This window comes from Plectropomus leopardus, chromosome 13 (genome assembly GCF_026936395.1).
Source record: "Plectropomus leopardus strain MGB_pleo_1.0 chromosome 13, ASM2693639v1, whole genome shotgun sequence".
Taxonomy (NCBI): domain Eukaryota; kingdom Metazoa; phylum Chordata; class Actinopteri; order Perciformes; family Serranidae; genus Plectropomus; species Plectropomus leopardus.
The window spans coordinates 25,833,959-25,854,713 of NC_142188.1; the positions used below are offsets into that span (position 1 = coordinate 25,833,959).

A 20,755-nucleotide genomic window follows, 5' to 3' on the forward strand; every position below is an offset into this window, starting at 1 on the left:
TTTCTGTAGTTTATTTAGCTTTTTCTTTGCAATCAGATGTCTGAAGGACAAGGAGCGCCCTCTGTGAACATGAGTTTTACAGTGTGCTGAAACGCAGCGGGCTTTGGGGAGAAGGCGAATTTAGAAAGATAACCCTTCAAAATTAAATTGTCACTGGATGAGTTTGCTGACCAGTGAGGCCTTGCCGGGACAAGTGATGACAGTGTAAAGAGAGGGAACAAATGAGAAGGAGATGTGGGGAGGGAGGGAGGAGGAGGGAAAGACTGAAATAAGGGAAGACAGTGAGGGCTTTTGCATTGCCTGAGCTGCTGCCTGACAGCAAGCGTCATGAAACAGCAGACCAATAAGTGTTTATCAGAGTGTAAGTTTAATATATAGAGTGGCCAATGAAGCTGTGCTGAACTTTACAGTTAATTGCTGCGCTCTTTCCGGCAACACTGAGAGTAAACACAACTAAACAATCATCAAGACCAAGAACACACTGTAATCTTAATTATGCTCTCAACATGTTAAGTTTCATTATTTGTCATCAAGTTCAACCTTAAAATTGATCCAGTTAAGCTGCATTATGCACATCTTGAAAATGTCATTTACACCTTTTCACGTTTTTGGTTTTTTTCTTAATCAGCCAATTAACAGAGCAATGTCTTGATTATGGCTATTACACAATGTGTAGCGTAAATGAGCCATTGCTGTGAATTTATCAACACCTCACCCCTCAAGCAGACACACACAAGAAAACACCTGCTAAAAGCATGCCGAGCAGCAAATCCTTTTTTCTGTACCTTAATTACGCTGATCACATCTCCCACTCACTTACACAGTAATCACCTAACATAAAGGAGCTGAGATGTCTTTGGACATTATGTGGTTAGACTGAGACTGCAATGTGGAAAATCAGCTAACCAAATCATTTTGACCGTACAGCATTCTGTGTTTGTGTGTGCTCAATCAGGTGCAGGTGATGTCGTGGAGTGTGGGTTTAGGCGGCAGGATGACATTTGCCAAGCTCCTCCTTCCCTTCCTCATTCTCCACTCTTTCTGTGAAGGTGAGTCATCTCGACTGAAGAATGACTGTGTGAATTCAAAATGACTGCATCATTTATACAATGACCATAAATGACTGTTACAGTGCAAATCATTAATTGAATGTACAGTCTCTGTGATGCAAAATAAAGTTATTTGATAAAATGTGTTTATGTAACCCAAATCATTTAATCAGAATATAACTTTTTTGACCTGCAAAAAGTGGTTCTGACCACTATAAAGCATGTAATCTGCTTAAAATATAGGGGAAGAAGTTGGGTTTTTTCCCAGCCTTATTAAGAAAATTAATTCATACACATAACGTATAGAAGGAACAGAACTGGTTATGCATGTTAAAAAAAAAACACAACCCAGATTATTTTCTGTTGCTGCAAATTACAGATTATCACCTCACATGCAGATTCGGTAGACCCTACAACTTGCCAGTGTTCCCCATAATTCTCATATGGAGGCCACTGCTACAAGTAGTTATAGACTGTTGGTAGTTCTAGCAACTCCACAATGTTACACAAGATTCGTGTTTCACAATTAAGGACTATTTTAATCAGCGTACACATAAGAATGTAACACTAACAGCACTCATGAATGATGCTCTGCCAAAATCAGCGGAGAGAGGCGCATAGCAACGGCGGTTGCTGCATGTTGGGTACAGCGCACACACCCCCTACATCAACTAATGTTACCCACTGCACAAAAAGAATACTTTTATCACAGCCAAAGAGAAATGATCAAATTAAGTGTTTACAAGATTATGAGGTTATGCTACTATTTGCTAATTAATTATATAGAAAATTTCAAATGTAATAATGATAATAAATTATTATTAAAGGTTTCACCACCCCTCTCAACCCAACTGAAAATTCCTTTTAATTGTGCGAGCCTCTTACAATTGAGGTGGCTACTTGAGACATTTTAATTCAGACTGGGCTATTATTCTGATTATTCGTGTAATATTAGTGTCCATGGAAATGCACTGAATGAAGCTGTAGTGGAAAAAGGTAGAGAGGTACAGTGGTATCACGTGGGACCTATTTTTCAAGATGTGTGCAACAGTAGAAATTTTAAGATGAATTATTGAAGCAGGATGATCAAGCCAAACTATCCTGAATAGAGGAATAAAGGTTTAAAATATCACTGTGGCAACAACATAACAACGTAATAACGTAACTATATAGCTGCCTGTATTGGTCAAATACAGGATAATGAATAGGTATGGTTCTTTGTAATGTCTTTATAGGTAATTTGGAAAAATGTACGAATACCTTACAGGCTGCAGTAAGAGACGCACAGATTTGATAGCAGAATTTTAAAATGTTTTACGGCACCTCTCCCATTTCTCTCTCAGTTCTTTATCATTACTGCCTGAAAGGATTTTTGGTCGTTACCAAATAGGATGCACTCCCATAGCTTTTCTTGACTTGTACAAACTTTTCCTTTCAGTCCTGTACATGGTCTATTTATTTTTCTTCACTGTCATTACTTCAGTCTCCACACACACACTCGTCTGTCCTGCATAATGTCTCACTATTGTTGGACTTAAGAACTACTTTAAAATATTTGTCTTCTTTGCTGAGTGTGTTTCTGTGAGAGAGAGAGAGAGAGCTTCTACGTTGTTAAGAGTCACGGTAACTGTCTGACAGTGACAGGCAGGAGACACCTCCAATCACACACAGCGCTCAAGCAGCAGGGAAAGTTATTAAGTGAATGCCACAACCTCTTTCCATCAAACACAATGAGTTTATCCAGGCGTTTTTGTTTTTTTTTTCTAGATCTCTGGAGTCCTTCAGCCTCTTTCCTCTCACTTTAACCTCACACCTTGTTTGCTTTCAGCGTTACCTCTCTCTCTCCCCCTCCCTTGCTTTCCCTAACTAACCCATTAGCACACTGACCCTGTATTCCTCTTGAGCATTACCTCCATGATCCAGCAAATTGGATTGATGATCATTGCTGTGATTATGTTGTGGCTGTAATCTATCTGCATTCCACTCTGCGAGCCTGACGCAGTGCCTCGCAGTGATTAAACCACAGGTATGGACGGGAGCTTGTTAACCCTCCTCCCCACCACCCTCTATCCAGTGAAGCACGCTCCACGTTCTTGGCACCCACAAGGAGCCATGCTGGCAAGCCAGAGATAAGCATCTTCTTCCGCACAGGCGGACACATGACTGAACGAACAAGCCTCCACTTTCAAAGCACAGATTCACTCTGTCAAGCGCTCTCACTTCAAACAGACTGGCCTCGCCTTCTCTTTCTTCAGTGTCTCTGTGGTCTGCCGCACAGCTCAGCTGATCAAAGACCATCAGCTTTGTTCCCTGATCTTCCCAACAAAACAACTTGTATCACACTGCCTTCTGACACCACAGAACCATGCCCAAACACGGCAGACTATTAACCCTTACACAGGCCCTCAAAAGTACAGTGTTTTAATGAAAGGACATTTCCTCCTTTAAAGAGAATTCAACATGAGGTTAATGTAACTTTAACACCGAGCACTCAGTAGATATGTTTTGCTCAAATTTTGGTTACAAATTTGGTAAAATTCATGTTAGTGAGCACTTCACCTTTTCCAAGATGGTCAATCCACCTTACAGGTGTGACATATGAAGATGCCGATTAAACATCATTACTACACGTGTTCCTTGAGACCGTTTCTGAGAGTTTGTGTAGAAATTCTCCTGTTGTGCAGATTTTTGGCATCAGTTGTTTAGGTGGCTGCTCTCAGATGATCTTGCTGCTGAAGACGCTTTTGTGTATTTAATCCCTTTTTATTACAGCACTAGCTTTAATTGTGCCAGACCGATGTTCATGCAATGTTAAAAACTGATCAGCTGGGGACAAGCTGCAGGTTCAATTCCACTCTTGGCCCTTTGCTGCATATCATCTCCTCTTTTTCCCTCCCTCCACGCTTAAGCTGTCCTATCCAATAAAAGCAAAGAACCCATAATGATAATCTTATAAAAAAAAAACTGACCATGGTGTTGAATTGTTTTTTTTTAATGGGCCCAGGAGGCATGAATGACTCTACCTACAGACAGACTATGTAAACATTTTATTCAAGTAAAGCATGGCATTAATGACCAAATCTGACAGCAGTATAATGCTGTGTGTGTTATTGATGTTCTCTGCTTACAGTGTTATATATTGGCTGCTAAGTGCTTTTGAAAATGGTTATTTGGAAATGCTTTTTTTAGATGTAGAAATAAGTTGCACGGTGTTAGATGCTGAGTACCAATGCTGAATTTGACCCAAATATATGTACCCACACAGAGGGTTGTTAAGGCTATTGTTCAAGGTCCCTCTGCTTAGTGATTGATGAGCTGTATAGGTCTATCTGACATCGACACTGTCAGTACACAGTTAACAGATGACAACAGCCAAAAACCTAAAATGAGTACAAGACAAAGTGTGGGAACAAGAGAAACAGTTACATAATAGAAGAACAGTAAAAGACACCCGTCTACAGACTGACCACAAAAGGCTGCAGTACAACAACAAAAAACATGAAAATCAAGGAGTGTTTTTCACAAATGTTGGAACACTTCAAAAACTTGTAGCAGCGGGTGATTTTTTTTAACCTTGAGGGGGAAGGAGGTGATCCCTGTCATCACTACCTGATGTGAGCAGATGTATGTTGGACAGGCAGCTCTGCTTGTTTGTATTATCTTACTACTCTTGTTGATGGTTCTCCCCATGTGGTCCATTTTTATATCAAACACTAAGACTTCCAAACAGATAAAAAGGAATTTAAGATGGGTTTTATGTCGGATCTGCAGAGGACAGTCAGCTGCTGCTTAACCAAAGGTTCAGCTAGTTTCCCAAAACAAAGCCGTCACAAAGCCATTGACCCATTTTACATTACAATAAATGTAATACATTCAGACACAGGCTGCAAGACTCATCCAGCCCACTTTATCTCCTGATCAAAACTACAGATCTTGATCAGTTCAGTTTAGAGGCTGGGCCTGTATTAATGATAGAAATATTTAGGACGAAGTAAGAGCTTGTCAGTGCATTCTGGGATGCGGTTGAAGGGCTGAAAGTAAACCATATGATGTAAATTTCTCTTTATGACCCTCTGTTATTACTTAAAGATCCCCTCCACTGAAAAATGTGTTACTCATGTTTATGTCCCCTTAAATGTCTGACCTTGACTGCACTGACTTGTAAGTGTGCAGTTTGTCATTAGACAGGTGTTAAATTCTGAGATTCAAACATTCATCGGGCAAGATGGATTAGGTATGTCAAAAATTCAAAATCCAATTGCCGTCTTGTATTAAAATGCTGGCAAAAAACCCTGAAACTTCCAGAGCGGAGCGGACTTGAAAATCTCAGCCAGACGGAATATTATGTAAGCTATTGTTCAGCAAACCTTGATTAGACCTCTGGTATATAATCACATAATAACAACGTGAACACACTGCAACATCATACCAGATATTTTTGTATGTTGCATAACTACTTATGCTGTTTCAGTTACTGCCAGTGACAAGCTAACAGACAACAAAAACAGGTAATGGATGCTAACTACACTAACCATTCTCATACATCTGCTAGTCGCCGACTTTGGTGATCAACAGACTCCATGTCTGCGTCTGACTGAGGCTCAAACATATATACGTCTGAATCTCTCTGATGTTTCCTTAAACTATAAAGCTAATCATCTTGATGTGCACTTGGAAGGGACCAGATGTGGAATTTCTGAATGAGTAGATCTACTTCCACTCTTTCCACTCTTTATTGCTTATGTTGGGGAAAAAACATGTTCAATAAAATATTTATCTTAGCAGAGATGGGATATATACTTTTAAAACATGTCTGGAGGGGAACTTTAAATGTTGACATTTTTGCCTTTAAAAACTTCCTAACGTCCCCAGATGTCACACAGTGTCTTACACTGAATACATTTGCCCCAGCCACTTATACCATGTCATACACTGAATATATACAGCTCCCTTGTGTAGGGAGGGGTAAGCAGTGTGAAAACAGTCTATATTAATTAAACAAGAGAACAAGGGTGTCCACACTGTCATCAGTTGCAGCAATCTGATGCCAGATCACTGGAAAAATTGCGCTCAAGTACACAACTCTACCGTGTCATTTCAAATAAACTGCTGTTGCTGCTGCTGAGAATGTGAAAACCCAAAAACAACATATGTAAAAATGTTCAAGCTTGTAAAGTAGTAAGCTATCAGGCTATACTTAACTCAATTTACATAAATTATCATAATGGAGATTGTTAATAAGGAAATCACTTTATCACTTTAACAGCATAATTAAAACACTCATCTCAAAAGAATTAGATTGACCATTGTTCCCTCTCTCTCTGTCACAGGCTCCAACCAGCCGCCACGCTTCCTGAACTACTTCTTCCAGACCTACCTTCTCATCTATGAAGACATGCCCGTCGGTGAGTCTCTCTGGATTTTCAGCGTGTTGTGTTTGATGTATCTGCATTGTCTCAAGAAAGTACAGTAAAGCTGTCTTTGTGGATTGCTTTGTCAACTTGTTTACTGCACAGAAATAGTCTGTCGTCGTATCCCTTGAATATAAACTGAGAAAGCAAAAACAAGTAAAGAGAGATGTCATCGAAGACACTGACATTGATGGCTATGGATGTCCTCCATCAGGATGTGTGTATGTGTTTTTGTGTGTGCGGTGTGTGGTGTGGTGTGTTTGTCCGTGTCATAAGAAGAAAACTCCAGGGACTGGTTGTCTGGGTGCTTCTCTAATATAAAGCTGGAACAGAAAAAAACTGGGATGCTTCGGATATTTCATGTCCAGGTGTTGATGTCTGGATGAGAGTTAGTCCAGATTTGATATCTCCATGTTATTATAAGTTTGCTTATATGTTGTGTCCTACTGCTGTTTGGGGCGGTTGGGGGTTACGGTGTGAACACGAGATTCGGTTGAGTCCGATTCCTCCAGGATCCATTATTTTCCCTCTTATTTATTTTTTGTCATTTTTGTTGGTTGCAGTGATTGACAGGGCAATTTGAAGATGTCTGGCTTTTCATCATCTCTGAGGGTGTCACTGGCTTGGAATTAAAATCCTTTTATATTGGATTGATTTTCTCCAAGTTTTTTTTTTTTTATATTTTTTTTTATCACATGACCTTTACACTCTGCCAGTCTGTCAGCGCTACAGGTCTGAGTCATGGAGTGTTTGCTTATCCGCGTATACACCCTCAGAGTTGCTTGTCTCAGGCACAGACAACCTGTTATGTTTTTCTTTTTCGCCTTTTCTCTTGGGGTCACAAAGTTCAAATACACCGCCAAGCCTCCATCATCAACACTATTCCAGTCACCGTCTCCATCATCATCATCTCAGCTGTGTGTTTTGTACTGCAGCAGGAAAGGTTACAGTATCCCACTGAGCCTACAGTAAATCATCATCATCATGACCTCAAACACCATTGCCCTCAGAGCTGCCTGGTTTGGCATCTTTGTCCAACAGCACTCAGAGGTCTCTGGCAGACCGCCATCTCTTCATTCAGTCAGCTTGTGCTCTAACCAGTGAAGGGCATGGATGTGTTGGTGGGTGGCGTTGCTAATTTCCCTAACCACTCTGTCCAGGTTGCCCTCTGGCCATGAATCATAGTGTCCTCTCCTCAGGCAGCTGGGCTTCGGTCCAACAGTGGCTTCCACTGGTCCAGAGAGCTGTCAGTCACGTCCCTGGCTCAGCCTGTGATGGCTTCTTCAGTGGTGTGATTATGAGGGCGGGCTGAGTGATCGGACAGTGACAATTTGTCAAGATTATTGTTTATTAGCTCAGCAGATGTCCTCGTCTAGGAGGCCCTCCAATTCATAAACACACGAACGCACACACACAAGCCATCGGGTCAAATGTGTGTGTGAGTGGAGGATGTGACACGGTGGAGAATAGCTGAAGATCCTTTTCACCACAAACACCCACGTTTCCTCACAAAAAACTCAAGATTACTTACACACTGGCTTAATAGAGAAGCCCGGGAGCAATTTCAATGCTGACATCGCTCTTACTCTTGATTTGAATAAAGGGTAGATTGAAAATACATATTTTCTCATCTCAAGGTTCAGTGCAAAGATTGTGCAAAGAATAAAGAATTGTTAAATTGTGCTTTCAGGGCACAATGGAGGCGGTTTAATCATATTCAAAACTTCATACATCCCTCTGTACTTCATTAGGTTTTTATTTTACCGCAAATTTGATGAACATAAATGAGCACCTGCCAGAGTGCATGACTTGAGCCCAGCGCTGAGGTTTCCACAGCCACTCTGATTGGTCACATTCAGTTACCATGGAGGTTGTTGGGCTTCGTCTTGGTGATGATGTAACAGCATAGGGTTCATGTGAGCAGGTTGTGTGAGGTGATACCAAAAGGCAGTCTGTAAGAAGCAATTACCTGACACGTGTGCAATGAGGCCACTGATACTGCATTATGGAGATGCAGACTTTTTGTCAGGTGGTCTGCACAACACTCACAACACTATCATGTGTTGTCTCGGCAGTAGATCAGTGACTTAAGCTCTTGGCCTTCGAGCCAGTAGTCTCAGCTCTGTAAGGCAGGCAGCAGCACATGATTATTTATCAGAGATGAGGGAACAGATCCAAACAGCATTGATATTTGATCTAAGACTACACTGCTTCTCTCACCAGCAAGGGGTTCGTTTCTGGAACCGGCACAGAGTTTAAAAGCTGCTGCACAGATGTGCTGTCGAGGCACGTGTAACACAGTGGGAGAAGGTGTAAACTCACACCTCTGACTTGTCCTTTACCACCGAGTCCAGTTTCATGCTGGCAAGCACCCTCAGGTTCTTACATTGATGAGACTGAACCCAAGACAAATCCCACGGGTGTGAATGATGCCTGTGATGCGTGATTAGGCTACATTAGTGGTCTGCTGTACACTGCAGAGATTCGATGCCTCAGATCATTATTTCAATATTTACAGGAAGAATATTTCATGGTTTTCACAACAAACTCTTCAGTCTATTCATGTCTGTGTGATCTCTCTGTGCAAGTGTCCATTTAGTGTGTCATGCATGTGTTTGCGTTTGATGCGTTTTTGTCACATCCAGGCAGTGGGATCATTCACTCTTTGGGGGGGCAGCTAAACAGAGGAGCTGATGTTTAAATGCAGTGGCAGATAACAGTGTGTGTTGTGTCAGGAAATGGGATGTGTAATTAGACTGAGAGAACACTTTGATTAAACGCTCTCATCTCCTAATCCACTTTGCCCTGATTCGGCAGATTAAGCTCTCTACTGAGTAATTAACTTGTGGAAAGAACACAACATTTGTTCGAAATAAGAAACTTCCACACTCTGCTGGGATGGTTTGTGTATGTCTCGTAGTCGGTGCCAATTGAGCATAAGGCCTCGATGTCTGATTAAATTTAAAAGTTTGGCTTAGGCTAACATTATAATAACGTGTTCATTTATATGGAAGAAGTTATTGTATACGTTCAAATTCAGTTATTTTTATGGAGATGTCTCAGAGGGCGGAGAGAACAACAGAAGAGAAGCATGTGACAGTATTAGTTAAATGAATGAAAAAGAGACCTCCAGCTCATTCAAACAATCATTTCAGTCATTATGAGTCATTCATATCCATCAGCACACTTGTTTCCTTTGTCATTAAACATCAACTTGAAACTTATCTTCTATTTCCCCTTCATCACACAATGGACAGATTAGACATCCAAAGTCGAACGCCTATCAGTTTCAGCATGAGCAGGCAGCATCCCCGCTTTTGTTTAAGTCAAAATAAACTTAGTTATAGTTATAGTTATAGTTATTATTAGTTATATATTTTCCAATCTCTGATGACACCAGCAGGTTAGCATGGCCACAGAGGCTGGGCACATCAGCCGAAGTCTTTTTTATTCTTTTTTATTTTTGTTTTACTCCTGAATACCAAAAACGTATGCTGTGCCTCAAATGGAATACTTCTTTTAGTGCACTTGTAGTACACTGCATACATTATCTACTTACTTGCATAGTGTGCAAATATTGACAGAAAATTGTTGTCTCACATCACACATGGCTGTTTCGTTCTTATCAGAAATTAAGATTATGCATGATTAAGATTATGATTCTGCATGACAACTTGCACCTGGGTAGAGCATGGTCTCAAACATTTAACAAACGTTTATCACTCACCAAAATACAACTTTGCTACATCTGCTTGTTTGCTCCCTTGACTTCATCTGTATGTATTACTTAATTACATAAAAAATAAATGGCACATTTCTGTATTTGCGAATGTTTGTGGCTGATACTGGGATATACTAACAGCTGATATACTGAGTTAATAATACTAATTGCTACATTATGCAAATTTCCTCTATTAAAATCCTCTGCAGTGAAGATGACAGTTTAAAATGCACATACACTAAACGTAACTTACGCCCATCAATTTCATAGCAAATGCCATAACATATGTTACATCAATGCCTGGTGATAAAACTGGCTACTGTTAGATAACTAGAAAGCTAATGTTAGCGTTCACAATTATTGTTTGTAGTACCAATTTTTTACAGACTTAACCCAATAGGTAAATGGCGTATAAAATAACTTGGATGATTGGCACTATTTCCGCACTGTGGGGCACATACAGAAGGCGTGTTAGAGACATCCACCGACTGAGCCATCTGACTTCCATTTTGTACACAGTTAACGACAGTGAAATAAAATTTCAATCATGCGGCTCTTCTAGTCTTCCCAATTGTAATTTGACCTAATGGATTAAATCTAGGTCATTTCACGGGTGTTGTCGCTCAAAAAATGTATCTCATCATTTAAGTCTATGGGGAAAAGTTTATTTTGGGGCCACAGGGCATTACTCTGTATGGTCACTACGAAAATTGGCTTCAAAGTACGTGGCACTTCTGGGGGCCTGGTACAGCCCCTGTCTATATATAGACAACATGGTGACCATTGAAAGTGAGAAGTATCCAACCCTTCACACACAACCTTTTGACCATTATGAGCACGCCATCTGGGTCCTCAAAGTGCACTGTATTTTCCATACTTGTCAGTGTGAATTCACTTAAAATATTATAAATATTATAAATATATAAAATAAATTCACTCTTAAAATAGCAAGAACTGGTACAAAACTAGTTGTTAGTTGTATGTACCAGCGCTGGAACTCAGTCTGAACTTTTTCACTCTTTCTTTCTCACCCACTCTCCTCTGCTCCCTCACATTCTTCTACTGCCACAGAAAATACCTTGCACTTTTAATTAGCTCCGTGGCATTCCTAATTCAATAATAATTAAGGAGCAGGAAGTAGCCCCAAGGAACGACTTATTAAAGCCTTCCCCTAAACGTGTTGATAATGTCTGTGTACTCTCTCCCCAGCCAGTTCCCCACTGTCAGCTGCCGAGCACACTCTATGTTAACTATGGCTTGTCAACACTCCCTCCTTCGGACTCTCTCTCTCTCTCTCTCTCTCTCTCTCTCTCTCTGTCTCTCTCTCTCTTTCATAGCTTTCTGATTCAGTATATTGACTATGTTAGCACGAAGTTCACAACCACTGCATGCTATTGTAGACTGATGGTGTTGAGCATTAATGATCCTTGACCTTGATTGGACCAATTATTCCTGATATGAAACTTTATTTAATATCTGAAAGAAGAATTGCCTCCAAAGCAGCAATAGTTTTATGTTTTAATCAAATACCAAATCAGCCCCTTTCATGGTGTAAAGATATTAATCATGCCATTCTTACGTCATCTTTTGACTACATATGTGACTGCAGTGTGAATAAAGTATACGCTTGTTTTTGCACCTTTAGTTCGGTTCATGTGGTCCGGGGCACGGGTAAAAACGATGCATTCTTGCATTTTAGTCGTGGTTGAGTTCCTTTTCTTTTTTAAAACAAAACAAGAGGAGTAAATTTGAGGTACTACCAACTGACAGGTAACTGGGTGATTTGAAAGTCTTAGTGTTTTTTTTTATCCCGAATCATCAGTGAATCATCAGGACCCACACTAGGAAATCAAAATCCTGTGACTGACAGAAATGTATGCAGCACTTAAGTGCTAGTAGAGAGTTTATATTCAGGTTCTTTGGTGTCACAAAGAGCTCATAGAGATATAAGTGGTGTAAGTGATTATTTGTTGTCTGTTATTAGACTGCAAATCAATTGCATGTTATCAGGGCTGCTGCTGGCCATGTGGTTGTCCTCAGTATATTGCTTTATTGTTACGCTCACACATAATTGAAGAAAAATCACAAAAAATTATGAACTCTGCATATATGTTCTGCTACAGAGGAACTATAGAACAGGCTTTTTTCAGCAGCTGCTGGAGGCTGTGCAGAGGCGCACGTCTGCAGAGTCCTTAATTAGGTTATTACTTGACAGCTTCTGAGCCAGTTCTGTGTCGATACTGATGACAGCAATACCATTTAGACGCTCCCGTCCCATTGTTGATCACAGGTATGTTTTAATAAGCTTAAGTTTTGAAAACTTAGCTCAGCACAGGCAACTGACTGTATTAATAACTGTAATAATAACACAAAGTGTGCTTGTGCAAGATTGAGGACAGATTTTGTGATCAGCAGATGGTTTTATCAGCTGTTGAAATCATGCTAAAATCACATATCTGCTATCATAAAATCCTGTGTTTTTTTGTTGTTTTTTTTTTCCACATCACAAACGTACTGCACCAGAGTCCGTTGGGAAGCAGACCGAGACCCTCCTGAAAAGATGTGTCTCAGCTCTTTTGTTTGGACTGCACCAGTGTTTGATTGACAGCTTTCACACCAGCCAAAACAAACCATAATAACCGCGCAAACAAACTTGAGTTTGTTTTAACTGAACCAAACAGGCTAGGTGTGAAAGCACCCTTATTGTTTGAAATGTGTCAAATTGCTACTTGTTTCTTAAGTCTGTGGGATAAGTCCAAAGTCAGATTTGAAAAACCTCTATTTAAACATTTGAGTGAACCTCAAAATTTTATAATTCAGAATAGGATGAATATAGATTGACAATTGATTAATCGGCCATTAAGAATTTGATCGAGCATGTGACATTTATTCAATTGATCGATCAACTATGTAATGTTGTCAAAGCATATACAATATGTTGCTGTGAACTTTGAGGAAAAAACGTATTTGGTATTGATTGAAATAAGCAATGTTTTTATGTTTTTTTTTCAAATAGTAAAGTAATCGGTCAGTAATTTTACCAGTAATCTATTAAGTAAAGTGCTTTCAGTTTGCACCCCTAGTTCAGAGTTTCCCATGTCTTTGCTAAATTTCAATATGTAGGAACATGTTATGTTTGTATTAAGCTAGAGACTTGTAGTATTTCGTCACCAGTGGAAATAGACATTGGAAGCAGACATACTGTCAGAGTGCCCAGGTACTTGAAATCCTTGAAAGTTTGTGAATCTAAGGGAAAAAACACCAAGCCCCTAAATAATAAAAAAAAGAAGTTATTTTGATATTTTCTCTCATCACTGTAACACATTCACATCTTCACACATTCAGACCTCTGTCTCTAATTGTCTTTGAGCTTCTGTAAAGCCTGCTATTTCTCATTTTTAAAATTATTGGTATAATTACAGTGATTAACCATGATGTGTGTCTCCAACCATGCCTTGTTCGGTTCTTTGATTAAAGGACTGGGCTTGAAAAGTCCTTGAATTTGATGTTAAACAAGGTCTGGGAAGCCTGTACTGTTTTAAATGTTAAAGACTATAGAAAGAAGATTAATGCTGCTTTGAGACTTTGGCTTTTCTCCTGTTCAAGAGGTTTTTGAGTTTAGTATTGGGAAATCCATATTTGACTCCCCAACGTCAGTGACACTTGGCTGGATATAAGGGCACTTAGCTCTGTTTTGCTGCTGATAGAATGATTGGTCAGACCATTAACCTGGTTGGAGAGAACGGCCTCCTTACCTGGCTGCCTCTCCCGGTGCAAATCACTGACTGACCAGCTGATTTACACAGCGCTGTGCAGTAGACCCCAAGCATGTGCACATTCAGCTTCATCAGTAAGCCCTAGAGCATATTTCAGATTAAAACCCATCTTTCTCTTTCAACTAAGCACTTAAACTGAAAAATTTGGCATTAACTAACATCAATAGATTTTGCTCATTGCACCGTTTACTAATTCTCCTTTCACTATGACACATTTCCACCCATGCGGACCTCCTTACAAGCTGTAATGTTAAAGAAATTGCAAGAGCAATTGTGTACTGACTGACATTAGGTGTGTGCAGTAAATGTGTATATGGACTTGAAAATCTTTATGATGCTGCTCAGTCTAAGTATTATGTCCCAGTATCCACACTCACCCTCTTAAATGTTTGTTAATATGCTACCAGTTAAGTCAGCAAGCAATGGTAGGCATTTAACCCCCCTGTTCAGTGACCAGCAAATCAGACTTGTACTGGGTTTTCAGGTGTAATGTGTGCATTTGTGTGAGTATGAAAAGTCTGTTTCTGTAAAACAGCATCCATACCCAGCAAACCGACCCTGAATGAATCAGTGTAAAGAATCAAACCAAAAAAAAAAAAATGGATGTGTCTTAATACTGAGCTGTATTCAGTGCCAAGTCTATCCCCACACTTCATCTCTATAGTCCACCGCACCAGTTCAGTTGCTGTTTGTAACGCACCTACAGGATAAAATGGTTTGCAAACCAACATAATCAGCCAATAAGAAGACGCTGCAAGTACACAAGTTCCTAGACATGAATCTTGTCCTCATACAACAGTTCGTTGGGTATCTTGTGAATTTGGGCCTCTACCAATTAGGTTCAAGTTTGAGAAAAAAAATCATGATAGCGCATTGTAAGTTAATGTGATGTGATGACATGACATTGGTAGGTGACTTCAGTAGGGCATGGAACTCAGCCTCCTGACTTTGTTTAATGCGTCCACCACCTTGTCCTTCCTCTGTGTTTTGACTTTGTCGCTCTTTATTATACTGGGACCTGACTTCCTCCGTTGCTCTTGTCATATGACACCGGTCACGTCAGCACAGCATCCTGGTTCACGTTTACATTGGTTATATTAATTATAATGCGTTACTTTTTGTGATGACAGCTATGAGCAGTGACGTAGACATGACGACAGATTCAGCATGAATTCAATCACATGCTCTGAGATTTGTGCAAATCATTCAATTGTATATAACATTTGTAACATTTTATGCAATAGTCTTTATAAGGACAAGGTTAGGAAATAAATGACACTTGGTATTTTTGGTAAAGTGACAATGAACATGATAAACACCAGGTGCTTTAGCAAAACAAAATTAATTAAAATAACTACACTAACTCCTGCAATCAAAACTTTTGAGGTCTATCAACATAACACCTGCTCCTCCCACTGCTTAGATATAGTAATGTATGATTCATCAGAAATAATTTTAAAAAAAACAATTGTGTGGTTTATTATTGCTCTTGTTTTAAATGTTTTGTCAGTTTTATTTTTACAATGTAAATGTACATGTAAATGTCCAGTGGCTCATTGGACAACTACAATGTAAATGTTGATGTTTCTTTTTTTCTATGAAAACAGAGATCCAAAACATTATTTCTCCATAAGAAATGAAACAATATCATTTAATAAGGCTGCATACAAGATTATGTCACTTTATTGGAGGAAATTCTTTAGTCAGCTTAATTTGCATTAAGTAGGTATTTGACAACATAGTGTTGACAGTGGGTTCACCAAAGCAAACAATATATCAGAAAAGCATTAAAGGGTCCTCAGCCTTCCCTTCTGACGTGTAAACATAAGAAGAACAAACATTGAGGGGAGGGTGAGAACTGTTTTGCTTCCAGGGGCCTAAAGCTGAAACATTCCCGTACTTCCTCTAAATGTTTTATGTTTTCTTCATCGGGAAACAGTTTAAAACTCTCTGAATGCGTGTGAACCTTTAATTTATTTTTTGACATTTTAATTATCTGAAATTACCTCACCACACTGGCAGATTGGTTTGCAGAAGACATCCAAGAATATGTTGCCTGTCCTTTGCCTCTGCAGACCAGATAATCTGGAGAAGAAACAGAGGCAAAACAATAGAAATAAAGAAAGATGAGTAGTGATAAAATGAAAGGGTAATCAGGGAATTGTCAGGAGAAAAAGGAGGGGGCAGCTCCTCTGAGAGTTGATTCAGTGTTTTTGGGATGTTGGCTGGTATTCAAGCTGTCTCTTGCAGGATATGTGCTCTAGATATTTGTTACTGTCTGACTGCGAGCAGGGTAGCGCAGAGGTCTGTTTATGCTCCTGCTTTCAGCCCTCATTTAGCCAAATTGGAATGCGATGTGGGTGTCCTTTCTGCATGTCTGGCAACTGCTGTTGTATCTGTCACTGTTTATGAGTTTGAGTTGGCGGATGTGCTGTGTGTGTGAGAGTGAGAGTGACTGTGTCTCTGTCTGTGCGTGTGTGTCTTTAGTTTTATAAATCCTATCTACCAGCTGCAGAAGTGAAGTATTCCTCCCTGTTGAGGTTTGAACCACCTGATCTCAGCAGGAGATGAGTCCCAACATGTCCGGGAGATATTCTTAATGACTGGAAGTTTTCCTCTCCACGTGAACAGTCCCCTACCTCACTGTAGGAAGGGGGTACACTTGATCTTCTTACTTCCCGTGACAGCTCTCTGCTGTCATTGAGCTGTTGCATTGACTCCCACAATGGCTTCCCAATAATGCCGGCACACTGCCATCCATAAGGGACCTCTGTTTTGGTTTAGTCAATCATCCCTTATCTCTCCCCCGTGGTGCCGTGCTCCCCCTTCCTCCCCCAGGAAATAATGGGGTCCACGGTTCAGTGGTGTCTGCAAACACACCATCCATCATGACGCTGTGCTGCGCTACATTGTCTGCACTTACCCAGCACGTGATGTGTTAGTGTTATTACGGCCCATGCAAACACTCCCAACACTCTGGCCTCTCATTGCAACACTGCGTCTGAGTTTCCACGAATGCTAAGCATCCTGCTCATACATATTTTTAATTTCATCACTTTTCCCTCGTCTTGTATTTTTCATGACTTTCAGTCTTGCTTTTTCTGCCTGCACTGCAGAAGACATTTATTTTAACAAGTAATTATGTCCCATATGCAGTCTTAAATTGTATACAATTCTGGCAGCGGTGTTAGAAAATCATTCATGTTCAGCCTCACACATTTCAAGGATTTTCTAAACAAAACAGGCACAACACATAACGTTACTCAACAGCTAACAAGAAAAGGACATTTAATTTTTTTGTAATTGACATATTAACAATTTGATTTGTATTTTATTTATTCTAGTGTAGAATTTCTGTAGTTTCCTTTCCTTTCCTTTCCTTTCCTTTCCTTTCCTTTCCCTCCATAGTAGGGGTTTCAGCATAACCAATGGACAAGAGCCAGTAAGTTTATGCTGGGCAAGTTGATTGGCCAGTCACCTGGACTGTCCAACACAGAGGAGCCAAAAACTGCAGGTCTCTGAATGGTCTCATGATTTTGTCTCCAGAAGCGAGTCAGTCCCTGTAGACTCCCTTATTAAAATGCCTAACTTTACTGCAGAAATAACCATTTTTTATGTTTTTGCTTGCTATAGTTAAAGTCCACTATTATGAAATCTGTACTGGGGATGGGGGGATGAAGGGTGAATTTATAGATAACTTGCCCATTTACATTTTATTAAGTCTTAAAGTTTCACATAATTCAGGGCAACCCTCTTTGAGTGATAGGCTGTCTGCAGATAGTGTCCTTGCCCTCTCAGATCCACCCCTCACTCCTCCACAGCGCCAGCCTCTTATACATATATGGTCGCTTCTGGCTCCCAACAATCAAATGGAGGTGGCCTAAATGCCAAAATGGAGGCTTAAAAAAATGGGAGTCTAAAGACCAATGAGTGACATCTCTGTCAGACCTGTTCCGGTCTGGACAGACATGAATATAAACTGCAACCTGACTGGTTGGTGAAGGCATTGAACTGTAAGGTAATTCTAGTTTCTATTCTGGTAGTCATTCAAATCACACAAATCTATGACTCAAGTTTTTCTTGTTTGTGATACTCTATTGAGGAAAGTTTGTCAGGGCGCTGTTTTTTCAGCACCTCAGATGCTGAAAGGTGACTGCTGTGATAGAGATCTGATTCAGGTTGGGGGAATGGACACTTAAGTAGTGCTTACATGTCCTTTGACATGTCACTTCTGGTGTGAATTACTGACTAGACAACCGACCTTGCATCTTCATATTTGACTATATGATACAATCAGTTTACCATTTACAACCTTCATTTTTGGGTGTTCCTAGTCATAGAAGGGTCACTTTTCTAAGAGCACCCTGGGGAGGTGTTCACTGTGGTCTCCAGTTTCAGCTGCATGATCTAACACCTTATATAACACTCGTTAAGTATTTCCACCATCCTCGACACTTAACACTGTAATGATCTCTCTCTGTCTCCTTTAAAAGGACATGAGGCTGTGTCTGTGCTGTGGCCTATTCTATTCAAGCTTTCCTGTGTTTTGACCAGACAGAGTGAGAATACAGAGAGACGGAGACAAAGATGGGGAAAGCGTGTTGAATAGCTGCAGGCGGTGCGTGTGATATTTCTCTGGGTTGTAAAAGTTAATTGAAATTGTCTGTGGGAATGTGGCGCGACACCAGGTTGAGCAGCGCTGCCGAGGTGCGCAGCACTGAGCTGACAGGCGTCACTGTGATGGTGGCAGTGGTTAGATTACCTGACCAACTGAGGATGGGCTCTCACACACCGATACACATTTAGCTAACACTCTTTAAGGCTCCCAATGAAGCCGAAGCTCAAATTAAATGTGTCTGTGAGCAAGAGAGACATCTCAGAGAGTACACCGCAGTGTCTTTGATGGTGATTCAAGTTTGACATTTTTTTCATTACCTCAAATTATCACCATCGTCACAGAGTTCAGTTTGTTTAAACAATTGTGTGTGTATTTGTGTGTAGGACTCCTATCAGAAACACCTCAGGTTTAAACCCAGTTTAATCCCAGCAGTCCCATCAAGTTGAATGATTAAAGTATCAAGAGGGTGAACTTTCTACCTGTGCAATTTTCAGTACGCAGTGTATGTGTGTATTTATGCAGGGATGTATATATTTTTTGATTTATTTATATTTTTTTAATTAGCAGCATTTATTTACTGGAAGTGTAATATGGCTGTTTTTTTCATTCTGCTCTCACATTTCATTCATTGTTTCAGTTTTTAGTATTTGTTTACTAATGTGTATGTGTGTGCATGTGTATGTTTGTGTGTGTGCACACATTACTCTATTCTCCAGTACTGGGAGGTGCATTGCTGGGTGGCAGATCAGCTTCTTGCAGCTGCTTATCTGGCCCAGGTGGGTCACGGCTGATACCTGCCTGAGCCACGCAGAGCAGCTAACCTGGAAATTGATGTTTCACATCAACGACCACCTCTCCCTGCTCCATTGCAGGGAAGCTGTAGGAGTGAGGAGGGGGAATGCTCGCGCGCGCGCGCGCGTGTGTGTGTGTGTGTGTGTGTGTGTGTGTGTGTGTGTGTGTGTGTGTGTGTTTGTGTTTGTGTGAATGTTTGTGTGAATGTTTGTGTGAATGTTTGTGGTGTTTCCTGTTTCTCTGTGCCAATTTAAACGCGCATGCGGCAGTTAGTGTCGTGATTCAAGTGCAAATATATTGTTGCTGTTTGTTTAGCACACAGGTTTGATTCCTCTGAATGTCTTTTTATGAATACAAAGACCAATTTTCCAATTACAGAGAAGATGTCAGGAATAAGAAAAAAATGGAGAGGAAAAAAATTTCATAGAAAATTCCTGATTGTCTTTGAAAATCTGAAGGTTACAGGTCTTAAAGACCATTAGAGATAATTTGAAAGTTAAAAAAAAATCTCTTACTGAGGCATGCATAATGTGCTGAATATTACTTGAAAATTAGTTCCTGCTGAGAGACAGAACCTGCAATTTGAGCCTTTTGCACGGCCCTATTGTTGCCAGCCATTACATTTTCACATGCAACCAATTTTCTGATTGGTGTAACATCATTGGTCAAACTAGCTGAACGTGTTTTTTCTTTTTCTTTGCATTAGCAAGTGCTGGGATGTAATTTCTTGAAAAAAGGGCTGTACTGAATAATCTGAAGCTTCATTCATAGCGTTGACATTAGGATTCTAAATCAAAATTCAAATGCTGCACACCTTTTCTTTAGTGTGTCTTTCTGTTAAAACCTGTTTCATTTCTGCACAGTTGTGGATAAAAATTAGGCTTCACTAACATCATTCATAACATATTGTTTGTAGAATTGGATTCCTGTGTTGGCTGCAACAGATTGTTTATGACTTGTGTGATCCAAACATTTCCAATACCTTGAACAGGCATGCATGTGTATTATTGGGATGGTCTAGCAGCAATCTAATGCCAGGGCCTCACTGCTCACTCGAGCAGCACTACTTAGGTGCGGCATGGATGCTGTTGGAGAATACGAGTGTTGCATAATTTTTTACATGACTTGCATGGTTTCGGCAAAAATAGAAAAATCTTTTTTTGATAATCGTATTGACACTCCATCCCCTTTCACTGCAGTTTCAATGTCTTTATCTGTTGCAAAAATGAAATAAACATTCTGTCTCAAAATTGAAGCTTGCTGATAACATTTCTATGGACAGATTTCGTTCATCAGTAACACAAGGCGTTTTATTGTAGAGGAAATACAGTACAGCAGCAGGCTGCTCTACAGCGGCTCCGCTGTCTGCGTGAACTGTAACAGTTCAT

The 20,755-nt window shown here is 40.1% G+C and overlaps 1 protein-coding gene across 1 annotated transcript in view; it reads left to right on the plus strand.

Annotated features, from left to right (window-relative positions):
- cdh23 (cadherin-related 23) overlaps positions 1-20,755 on the plus strand; it is a 247,502-nt gene that overhangs the window by 12,770 nt on the left and 213,977 nt on the right. The window contains exons 2-3 of the mRNA XM_088086382.1: positions 956-1,049; positions 6,380-6,454. Coding sequence (XP_087942508.1) covers positions 965-1,049; positions 6,380-6,454 — 160 coding nt within the window. The 5' untranslated portion in view covers positions 956-964. The remainder of the gene's footprint in view (positions 1-955; positions 1,050-6,379; positions 6,455-20,755) is intronic.